Source organism: Poecilia mexicana, unplaced genomic scaffold (assembly GCF_051168715.1).
Source record: "Poecilia mexicana isolate PSO_F unplaced genomic scaffold, ASM5116871v1 scaffold_17, whole genome shotgun sequence".
NCBI lineage: Eukaryota > Metazoa > Chordata > Actinopteri > Cyprinodontiformes > Poeciliidae > Poecilia > Poecilia mexicana.
The window spans coordinates 27,935,001-27,945,788 of record NW_028263386.1 but is presented as its reverse complement, the minus strand read 5'-3'; the positions used below and the strand labels follow the sequence as shown (position 1 = coordinate 27,945,788).

Below are 10,788 nucleotides of genomic sequence, written 5' to 3'. Positions count from 1 at the left end.
AAATTGAATTCGGATGCATTTTTTATTCAAATTCTCATGGCACATATTTACTTCCATAGTTGTCCCACATATGCGACAAGTCAGTCAACATCTCCGCACAATAATTCTAATTCAGCGCAGTGAGTGACAACTTTTTTTCATCACAATGCTTATGTGTCTCTATACCATGGGCGTAGGTTTGGGTAGGGACGGTAGGGACATGTCCCGACCAATATTCACGGGATATGAAAAAGTCCCGACCAATTTTTGCCATATTGGCTCAAAGAACGTGGATCTACGATCTTTGATTAGCAGCAACAGGCGGTGCGCGGAACGGAAGCTTCTTAGTTTGACATTTATTATGAGCCTCCGAGACCGTGTCTGAACGGTGCTGTCGGGGGGGGGAAGTCAGTTGAATCGTCGGACGTTCTTTGATTAGCTGCAAAAGGCGGCGGCTAGCTGGGCACACGCGTCTCCTTCTGAGTCTCGAGACCATGTCGCCACCAAAAAAGAAAAGGACAGACATTAGAAGTTATTTCGCTACGTCGGCTGTAAGTACAGTGAGTGGACCCATAAGTTAGATATCTATCACGCAACGCATTTGTTGTAAAGTCCGGTGTTTAGTAAGGTCAGCACTGAATGTGAAGTAGGAAAGGAAAAAGTAAAGTGTTCTTGAACTGATCTGCTGAGTATGACTGTATCTGGTTGTATACACAAGATGTATGATATGGTTATGGTTGGGGGGAGGGGGTTATTAAGCCAATGTGGTTTCCCCCCCCTTCTCAAAAATGTTCGGTGCTCTTGGGCATTTCACTGTGCTGCCGGGGGGGGTGGGGGGGGTCAAGGTCCCCACCAAAACTTAGACCGAACCTACGCCCTTGCTCTATACAGTTAGCTTTGCTAACATTGCGTCAACGGAGCTTACCTTTCTTTGAACTACTTTTCTAAGTGACGATAAAAGTAAGACGTTGTCCCCACCGTCTGTAAAAGTGAAGCGCTGCTGAGTTGGCTGTGGCCATCGGATTTCTTATGTTTCAGCGCTATTATATTACTGACGATTAAACAGACATCTTTTGCCGCTCAGAGAAAAACCACTGCGCATGTCTCAGAGCGCCGTGTGCGAGTGAAAGGTGGGGGGAGGGGGAGAGAAACAGAAACAGTAACTGGCAAGTCACCTTATTGGTTGGATTTTAATCGGTGCGTTTTGCATCCACTGAAAACAAAGATGTTAACAAATAAACTAGATAGTGTACTGTATGTTTAGTGATATTTTAACAGTTGCGGTCTCGACTGGTCTTGAAATAAATGCCTAGTCCACCGCGGTAAAGCTAGCCGGCTCTGACTCCAGCCGGCCCAGCACACAATGTACAAGTGCGCGGTAGCTCAAGACATTATGGTACACCCATTTACGTTCTGCTTTCACAATAAAAGCGAACATCCGGTCCATGTTTGAGCTACTCAAATCAAGCCGCAGCATTTGCAAACAGAAAATAATATATGCTGAGAAACTAATACAAAATAAAAACTAATCTCTCTCTCTATTTATATCATATCATATCATATATATATATATATATATATATATATATATATATATATATATATATATATATATATATATATCAGAAAGTTGCAACTAGATCTGATGTGTAATTTCAAAATAAAAGCCTATCAAAAAAGTCATTTTTTATATTTTCCCCCTAAGTTGCTGTGCCCATTGCTGAGAAACTCTCTGTTTCCAAAGACTGCTACCACTTCTGGGTGACAGAAGTGGTCACCCAGACCACTTCTGTCTGGGTGAAGTAGTCTTCACCCAGACAAAGGGATCCACTTCTGGATCCACTTCTGGATCCCTTTGTCATCCAGAAGTGGTAGGATTCATTGGAAAGAAAGTTTCTCAGCAATGGGCACGGCAACTTAGGGGAAAAAGATAAAAAATGACTTTTTTGATAGGCTTTTAGTTTGAAATTATACATCAGATCTGGTAGCCACTCTCTGGTTCTGTTCTAGAGGTGTCCTTCTGTCACCCAGAAGTGGTAGCAGTCTTTGGAAACAGAGAGTTTCTCAGCAGTGGGCACGGCATTTTAGGGGAAAAAGATAAAAAATGACTTTTAATAGGCTTTTATTTTGAAATAACACATCAGATCTAGTTGCAACTTTCTGATTCTGTTCTAGAGGTGTCCCTTTGTCATCCAGAAGTGGTAGCAGTCTTTGGAAACAGAGAGTTTCTCAGCAATGGGCACAGGGGGAAAAGATAAAAAAATGACTTTTTTAATAGGTTTTTATTAGCCTATTAAAAGCTAATTAAAAATTAGCTTTTATTTTGAAATTATACATCAGATCTAGTCGCCACTTTCTGATATATATATATATATATATATATATATATATATATATATATATATATATATATATATATATATATATATATATATATGATATAAATAGAGAGAGAGATTAGTTTTTATTTTGTATTAGTTTCTCAGCATATATTATTTTCTGTTCGCAAATGCTGCGGCTGGATTTGAGTGGCTCAAACATGGACCGGATGTGCGCTTTTATTGTGAAAGCATAACGTAAATGGGTGTACCATAATGTCTTGAGCTACCACGCACTTGTATATTGTGTGCTCAGTCAAAAACCGGTCTCGAGACCAAGACCGTTCTCGAGTACTACAACACTGCTGGATGTACTCTCCTCCTTTCCTATCATTAGCTTCCTGCTATCTGGCATCAGGACCTGCTGGACCTCCATGCCTTTCCCTGTTCAGTTCCTCATTTAAACCTTCCCTAAAGTTAAGACAGAAGCTCAGAATGCAAATAATGTGAGAAGAACACAGAGCTTATCTATCAGTGAGGCAGATCTTGATAGTCATAATGATAAAATTAAATCAAGATGAGGTAAATACTCCTTCTTAATATTTAATTTTAAACCAGTTTACCAGTTATTTGACCCATTGCAGCTTACTGGGTTTTTAAGGGTTTTTTTTCTCTTTCTATGCCAGCTTCCTTGTGATGGTTGGATTTATTTTTTTTATTCTACATCGGAATATGAGAATGTGATATATTATATATGGTAAAAAAATAGTTTGGGTTATATTTAGTTATTGTTTTTTTTACCCATTTTTTGAGTTAATTTGTATATCTGTTTTGTTTTATTTAGGTCACATGGAGGGAGGGGGAAATTCTGCAGTATAAAATTGTATAAATAAAAATCTACTTCAAGCTCATAGAGTTAGAAGGCTTCAACCAAATGGATTGAAAAACAAAAGTAACTGCAAAATGGCTGATATTTATTTTGCTACATGAATGAAGTGGTGTATAAGGGTGTTTGACAAACATACTCAACAACGTAATGAAGATACATACATTAGTTATCTGTATGTATCTTTGCATTACATTATTGTAAGGCAGGGGTATCAAAACTTTTTGTCACATAGACCAAAACAGTCGAGTCAAAAAGAGTCGCCACCAAAAAAATGTTAAAGTAAATTAAAACAAAACACTGTCATTTGTTTTGTTTTTTTTAGTTATTGTGCAATATTAAATGAGTAACAGGATGTGTAAAGTATTGCAGATCCAAAACAGGAAAAGCATTTTGCAGGTTGACCTCATTAAAAGAAAGGGGTGAATTTTAAAATGTCTCTACTGTAAATAATGACTTTTTTGTCGATTCTGAGCAATAAAAATGGGATTTAGGTCACTTTTACAGAAACGTATATGACCAAGTTTAATAAATTCATTAAAGGCAGATCTGGGTACATTAAAGCCTGCTGTGTTTGTTGTCAACATTTTCTATTGTAAGATTTTAATTTGTAATAATTTTACCCTGATTAAAAATAAAAAGTCTCCATCTACATCAACTACTTTTTCAAAGAGGGGATCAATTTTTAATTGCACTCATGGTCTGCACAAAGTCAGTCCAGGGGCCACAGACGGCACCCGGGGCACAGTTTGGACACCCCTGTTGTGAGGTGACATTTGCATTGCTGTGCTCTTTCCATCCACCGTGTTTCCACTGCTCCCTCCTCATTGTCACTCGGAGCATTTCAGGAGTTTGGACAGGAATAACGATCAGATCTTGTTTCTTGCAGCATAACTCCATCCTGGGTAGTGTGTTTGCTGACTTCTACGACCAGCAGCTGCCATCCATTCAGGCCAGCGTTCTCTCACAACAGGTCCATCCTGTGTGTGTGTGCGTGCGTGTGTGTGTGTATTCACAAAAAGAATTCCAACGCAGTTGGAATGGGAAATGTTTTCTGTGACTTCCAGTTGGAGCAGTTCAACATGATGGAGACCCCCATAAGCTCTGATGGCCTGTACAGCCAGACCTCCACCCTCAACTACTCCCAGGCTCTTATGATGGGTTTGACCGGCCACTGCAACCTTCAGGACTCCCAGCAGCTGGGCTACAGTAGCCATGGCAACATCCCCAACATCATTCTGACAGGTGCCACTTCAACATTTTGTCCAGACTGGTTAATGCAGAAATCTTCAGTTCCGCCTGAAACTGCAGACTTCTGTGAGCCTCATGTTGTTAAACTGTCTGAGTCCATCCAGACCTCCCAGTCCCACCTGATCACTTCCTTAAGCTGATTTCAGGCCTTTCTGCTTGACTTAACATCAGTACAGTGCTTGTGATTGATTTTGGATTAATCAGTTAATAGCTGGACAGCTAAAGGAGCCTAATAGCAAATTTTTTAACAATAATTTGAACAAAGTGAAGCTAAAACTGTAACATTTGAGGAGTTCTGGGTAGAACAGATTTACAGACAAAGAGTTTTAGGTTTGGTTAGGTCAGGGGACTTTATTACAAAGGTGGATTTGGTTTGCAGTGGTTCAAATCATACATATTCATACACACACACTGTAAAAAGTAAGAACACATCACATAACCTTTGACAGATAAAATGATTAATGGTCCACGAGTCATATTCAAAGCAAAGTAAGACCCAGAAGAGGAGAGTATGTAATTAATATAAGTATTGTGTTGAAATAAGAATATTAGCATAAAACTGAGAGCATCGATGCAGCAGTGGGAACAAAGCTGTTTTTAAAGCGTCTTGTCCAACATTTAGGGACTAAAAACCTCTGACTGGAGGGAAGAAGCTGAAAGTTTCTGTTAAGGGGATGAAAAACAGAAGAAGCTTTCTGCTGTAGCCAGCTGATATACAGGAATGCTCAGTTTCAATTTAGACAACAGCTTAACAAACTACTGGTTGAAACTCTAGTTCTCTGCAAAATGTATTTATTTTTTGTGCAGTTTTGGCTTCCTTATTCTGACTGGAGGGTTCTTTCTTTGTTGTTCTTTCAGCAAAAGACCTTTTTTAATGTCTGTATAATATTAATACTAGATTAGTTGATAATCCATCATAATTAATGAGATTAAGCCAGGGCACTGTTTTATCTTCCTTCACATGATCCTTTCTATTATATTTAGCTCTGGAAATTTTCCTTAGTGCACCAAAGACTTAATTAAAACCAATATTCACTATGTTTTTTTTTGTTTTTTGTTTTTACCAATCTAATATCTTGCTTTGCTTCAGTGAGTGGAGAGTCTCCACCGAGCCTCCCCAAGGACCTGACCAGCTCACTGTCCACAGACATCGGCTTCGACGTGGACTCCCAGTTCCCACTGGATGATTTAAAAATCGACCCTCTGACTCTGGATGGCCTGCACATGCTGAACGACCCAGACATGATTCTCGCCGACCCCGCCACAGAGGACGCATTTCGCCTCGACCGCCTCTAGTTCTCGCTCTCCATCGCTCACGTACCTGAACTGGGCCATCCAGCACTTCTGCCTGAGCAGAGCAAGCGATTCCACTCAATCGAACCCCTGACTGTGAGTTTTTCAAAAACAAAACAAAACGAAAAAAATCCTATGTGGGAAATTGCATGGAGAAGCTAGAAGACTGCTTCTAGCTTCCGGCATAGGGTAATCTGTTAGATGGCTTAGTCTCTATATTCACCATTCGGGTCGCTTTTTAACACCAGGCTAACTGTTTGAGGTAGCCGGACGGCAGCAGAGACAGCCTGGTGACTAGCTACAGTTAAAACAATCAGCATATTCCAGTCCAGCTGCCTGAGTATTTTGTTGATTTAGAGAAAATCCAGAAAAGGTAGACTCCTCTCAGTCTAGCTTGGGTTTTGTGCTTTCATCTCGACGGTTTGTGATATATGTATGCCCCAAGAGGCACGAAGTCATCACTTTATTTTTAGGCTATTTCTGAGAATGGATTTTATCAAAGGGAATAGGAGTCATCATTTTATGCATGAAATCATAAATCACTGTGGATACTTGTTTTGCCTTAAAAGCTTGACGTTTTGGTTTTCATTGCAAAAAGATAAACAACAAAAAAAAGCTAAGAAGAAATTTTTACGGAGTTACAAGTTGCTTGTCCTGCATAATTTACCGTTGTGTTGTCACTACTGCCTCATAAGTCAGAACCTAACTGCGGATCCGCTCAGTCTTGGTGAAGAAAACAATGTTTACAGACTCGTTCTGCTTTACTTGTACAGAATGTGGTTGGATTTTTGCGTAATGATATCTATGCAAAACTACGGTGACTGGGAGGACTGGAACGTGGGAACTGGTTGAAGGCAGAGTCGGGGGTTCCTGTGGAACGCACGTGAATGTCTTTCAACAAACATTTCTCTTTCATTTTAAGGTCAAATATGGAATAAAATAGAGTAAGCATGGCTGTCGTGGAGATTCCTGGATTCCTCCCAAAGATGGGACCTCAGTGGGTGAAACCTATTTTTCCAGTCAGCTGAACTGCCAAACAGCACTGTTGATGCACTGAGAATGTACTTAGTTTACATCTGTGTGGTTGTGATGCTGTCATTTTATTATCCTCATTCCCTCCTTTTCTATTTTTTTGCTATCTGAAGAGCCAAACACCTTCCACCTGTTACTTTAAGCACACATCTGAGTTTGGTTGTTTTCCTGCCATGTTTATGTTGTTTTTGTCTTTAATTCATCTTTCTGCTGTTGAGGTTTGTCTTGATGTTGTCTTGATGTCCTTTTAGGTGGGTGGTTTCCCTCACTTTGTTCACAGATATGTTCCATATCTTTTTTGCACTTTATGCTTTCATTCGAAAACACAGATTCAAGAGTTTCTATATGGAGCGCCCCATCCTGTGACTGTTAGATGAACTGGACCTGTTTGATCTGTCTTTGTTCAAACTTGCCTTCTTGTACAGACAAAGGAGAAAAAAAAGAGGAAAAACCCAAAAAGCTTAATTAAAATTATTTTTGAAAAACAATAAAATCAGGATAGTTTATACAAATGTGTTTTTACTCAACTAGGTTGTATTTTAGGATTCCTGTGTTTAAGCATTTGGTTACTGCAGCAGATTCTTCTGCTACAGTCAGAGGGTCTGGGATATTGACAATAATAATCACACAGTAGAGATGGAAATAAATATGTGTCATAAATACAATTAGGGATGCACAATATTTTATTATGTTGTTTCTACGTCTGGTTTAAGCAAGAGATGCACCAATCATTGTGTTCTGACTGGATACCGATCTCTGGTTTTGTGAAGCTTTGAGCTGCCAAAAGGAATGTAACAATTTCTCATTTCTATTCAGGATCTATGGAGTATAGTATAATAAACTGCCAATATAGCTCCAATATCTGGATTGGTCATTTTCAGAGTTGGGTAATGAAGTTGGAGTAACATTACTTCAACTTATTTTCAATCTGCAAAAGTGAAAACTAGTGACGTAAGTAAGAGTAATGCAGTATTTGGTAGAAAGACGACTGAAGTACCTAGAGTAACTGATCATCTGATTTAATGTATAAAAATTACGGCATCAGAAAATTTTAAGGAAAATCAGGTATTTTAACGACCAGAGAGAAAAAAGTACAAATAAATATCAATCCAAATTAACAAATTCAAGCAGTAAAATCAATGAAAAATAAATGTTCCACATATAAGACTTATGGAACTTATGAAATATATCCAGAAATGTTACTTAGGCAAAAGTAGCGATACTTCATGATAGTATTACTCAAATAAGAGTAAAAATTAAACTCCTAAAATTACTTTTATTTTTCCTCCTGGAAGTTATTCAAGAAAATGGAACGAGTTAGCTTAAAACAGCTTTCTAGTTGAAATTCAGGGTTCTACTTTGAAGATTTGCTATACTAACATAATGTAACAAAAATCAAAATGTCAAGCTTTCATTTCCTCCTTCTTGTGGTTGGTCTGTTCATGTTTTCAGCTCTCTATGTAATGATAACTCACACATTTGATAAGGAAGCATGTACTAAATTAACCTGTACATCCAGATTCCACAAAATATTTAAATATTTTTAATCTTCACATTAGAATCAGGGTTAAGAAGTTTATACAAGCTAAATATTTTCTATGGTTTTAAGCTTTAAAATGTCATATTTTCCAACACTTCTTTGTGCATCTCTAGTTTAAATCTACATCTTGACATTAGCTGAGGCTGCTTTTGACCATTTCAGAATAATTTGGTATATTAAAATAGGTAGTCTATGGGTTTGGTCTAAAATATTGAAGTGCTAAGCTGAAAATGAAGCTGGATGTAGGTATCCAGGATCTGAGCCAGAAAATCAGTCCAGGTGAAATTTGTTTGAGAATAAAAACAGGCTCTTTTCTTGGTCACTATGTTGGGTCACTTTTAGCCAGTGGAAAAAAAATGTTATTCTGCAGCTGCAATGATTCCTTCTTAAATGTGTTTTAAAGACTATTTTACTTCTCCTGTCACAGTCTGAAACAGAAACGTTGGTCTTTTATTTTCCTACTAAATGCATGAAACTTCAGACATGATTTCTCCTTTTGTTGGTGATTGTTTCCTCTGAATGTTGGGAGACATTTAGTTTAGATATTTAAAGGTTTTTTGTTTTTGTTTCTGTTTGCTAAAAATATGTTGTCATGTTAAACTTGTGTCGTGTGTGTAAGTAACGCCTAAATATGTACAGTGATGAAACTTTTATGCACATGTGGAAGCTATTGTTTTGGCACTGTGTTTAATCTGCAATATACAGTGCGTGCTTATTTTCTGTGCAACACCCACATAATTTTATTATGTTAAAGTACCTGTAAGATAGCTGTGTATATTGCTGTACTGTAGGAACAATGTTTTTTGTGCTTACTGTGATATGATGTCAAAATGGGAAAATGCACTGAGGAATACTGCTGGATCTCTGGACTCTAAAGTGAGCCTGAGATTTTGCTGGCTCTTTTTTTTTTTTTTCACGTTTTCCGTTAACTTTCTTTAGCTAATGTGTCGTCTGTATTTGTCACTTCTCTATACATCGGCGTTCAGGTATCCATTGGTGAAGCACCAGTGTTTACAGAGACAATGGTTTACAACAGGGCAAAGTTTGTTTGCCAAAGCCTTCACCGTAGTTTCCACCCTGTATCTGGACTAATGATCAACTGCACTGTAGTTTAGGAAAACAGTTCAGTTCCTTCGCTTCAATGCTGGGAGGATAATCTTTGTATTGATGAAAAAATGTAGATTTACTTCCGTGAGGTTAGTAATTAGACGTTTCCTTTATGCCTCATCCTCATGTGTTTCATGACCACAAAGTACTGCTGTTTGGTTGAAATTTCCCATTCCTCTGTTCTTGCTTTATGCAAGTGCATTGACAAAGACTACTAGCACGTTTGCATCTGAGTAAATTTGAATATCATTGAAAAGTTACCGTATTTTCTGCACTATAAGGTGCACCAGATTATGAGGCGCACCTTCAATGAATGGCCTATTTTAAAACTTTTTTCATATATAAGGCACACCGCATTATAAGGCGCATAGAATAGACGCTACAGTAGAGGCTGGAGTTACATTATGCATCCACTACATGGAGCTGCACTAAAGGATGAATGTCTAAAGCCACTTTGTTGACATGCAGTATGTCAACAAAACAGTCCGACTCCGGTCGGTGTGGAGAGCCTTCCGCGACTGGGCCAGGGCATGACCGGATGATGGTCACCCTTCTCCGTTCGCGCACAGCATGTTCGTGGAGAACGTGGTGCTAAATGACCTGCAGACGACCTGATTCTAGACGGTCGATGGGTAGATAGGTCAATCAAACTTTATTAACAAACCAGCGTTCTGACAACTATCCCAGCATGCACTGCGCGCTTTTTCTTCTACGGGCGAAAATTAAGTCGGTGGCTGCTTACCGTAGTTGCTAGATGCGGATTATAAGGCGCACTGTCGGCTTTTGAGGAAATTGAAGGTTTTTAGGTGTGCCTTATAGTGCGGAAAATACGGTAATTTGTTTCTAAAAGCAAAACCTGTTCGTGCTGCAGCTTTGACTTTGCACAGGGAGATATTTCAAGCATTTATTTCTGTTCCTTTTGATCATTTCAAGGAGCAGTATTATGTAAAATTGACTTTTATGAGGTTTACTTCATGTTATAATGTTATTCCCTCGTCAAAACCAAACCTGGAGTGTTGCCTTCATTCTTTCATGCATGTTTGAGAAATCCTTTCACCTTCACGGCAACCATTCAGCTGTGCAAAACATCTAGGTGGACTTAGTCCCGCCTTTGAGGCACTGCTCCTACTCTGAGCTGCAGTTTCTAAACTTCCGCCTCATAGAGCAGCCGTCCCCCACGACTCCCCTACTCAGCTCCTTCAGACTAGCCAGCTGCAGTTAGCAAACACCTGATGGAACTGTGCATTTGCTGAGCTTATTATGAGCTGCTCCTCAGAGTAACGTTGGTAAAAACTTTGTTAAAGGGTTAATAGAGGAGCCATGTTGTAATGACTTCCTGAACGCTGAGTTTCAGAAAAAGCAAGATTTCCTTAAAGAGACAG

The 10,788-nt window shown here is 38.9% G+C and overlaps 1 protein-coding gene across 1 annotated transcript; it reads left to right on the top strand.

Annotated features, from left to right (window-relative positions):
- Positions 1 to 3,766: 3,766 nt before the first annotated feature.
- Positions 3,767 to 10,413, top strand: LOC106905339 (CREB-regulated transcription coactivator 1-like). Its single transcript, XM_088014597.1, has 2 exons — positions 3,767 to 4,428; positions 5,525 to 10,413. The coding sequence occupies exons 1-2, from the start codon at positions 4,224 to 4,226 to the stop codon at positions 5,728 to 5,730; spliced, it is 411 nt and encodes a 136-aa protein (XP_087870723.1). The 5' UTR covers positions 3,767 to 4,223; the 3' UTR covers positions 5,731 to 10,413.
- Positions 10,414 to 10,788: the final 375 nt, after the last annotated feature.

What these genes read in the sequence shown, in the direction of transcription:
- LOC106905339 (XM_088014597.1), top strand. Translation starts at nt 4,224, where the DNA reads ATGGGAAATGTTTTCTGTGACTTCCAGTTGGAGCAGTTCAACATGATG. An exon ending in CCCCAACATCATTCTGACAG is followed by an intron (nt 4,429 to 5,524) that starts GTGCCACTTCAA and finishes GCTTTGCTTCAG; the next exon opens with TGAGTGGAGAGTCTCCACCG.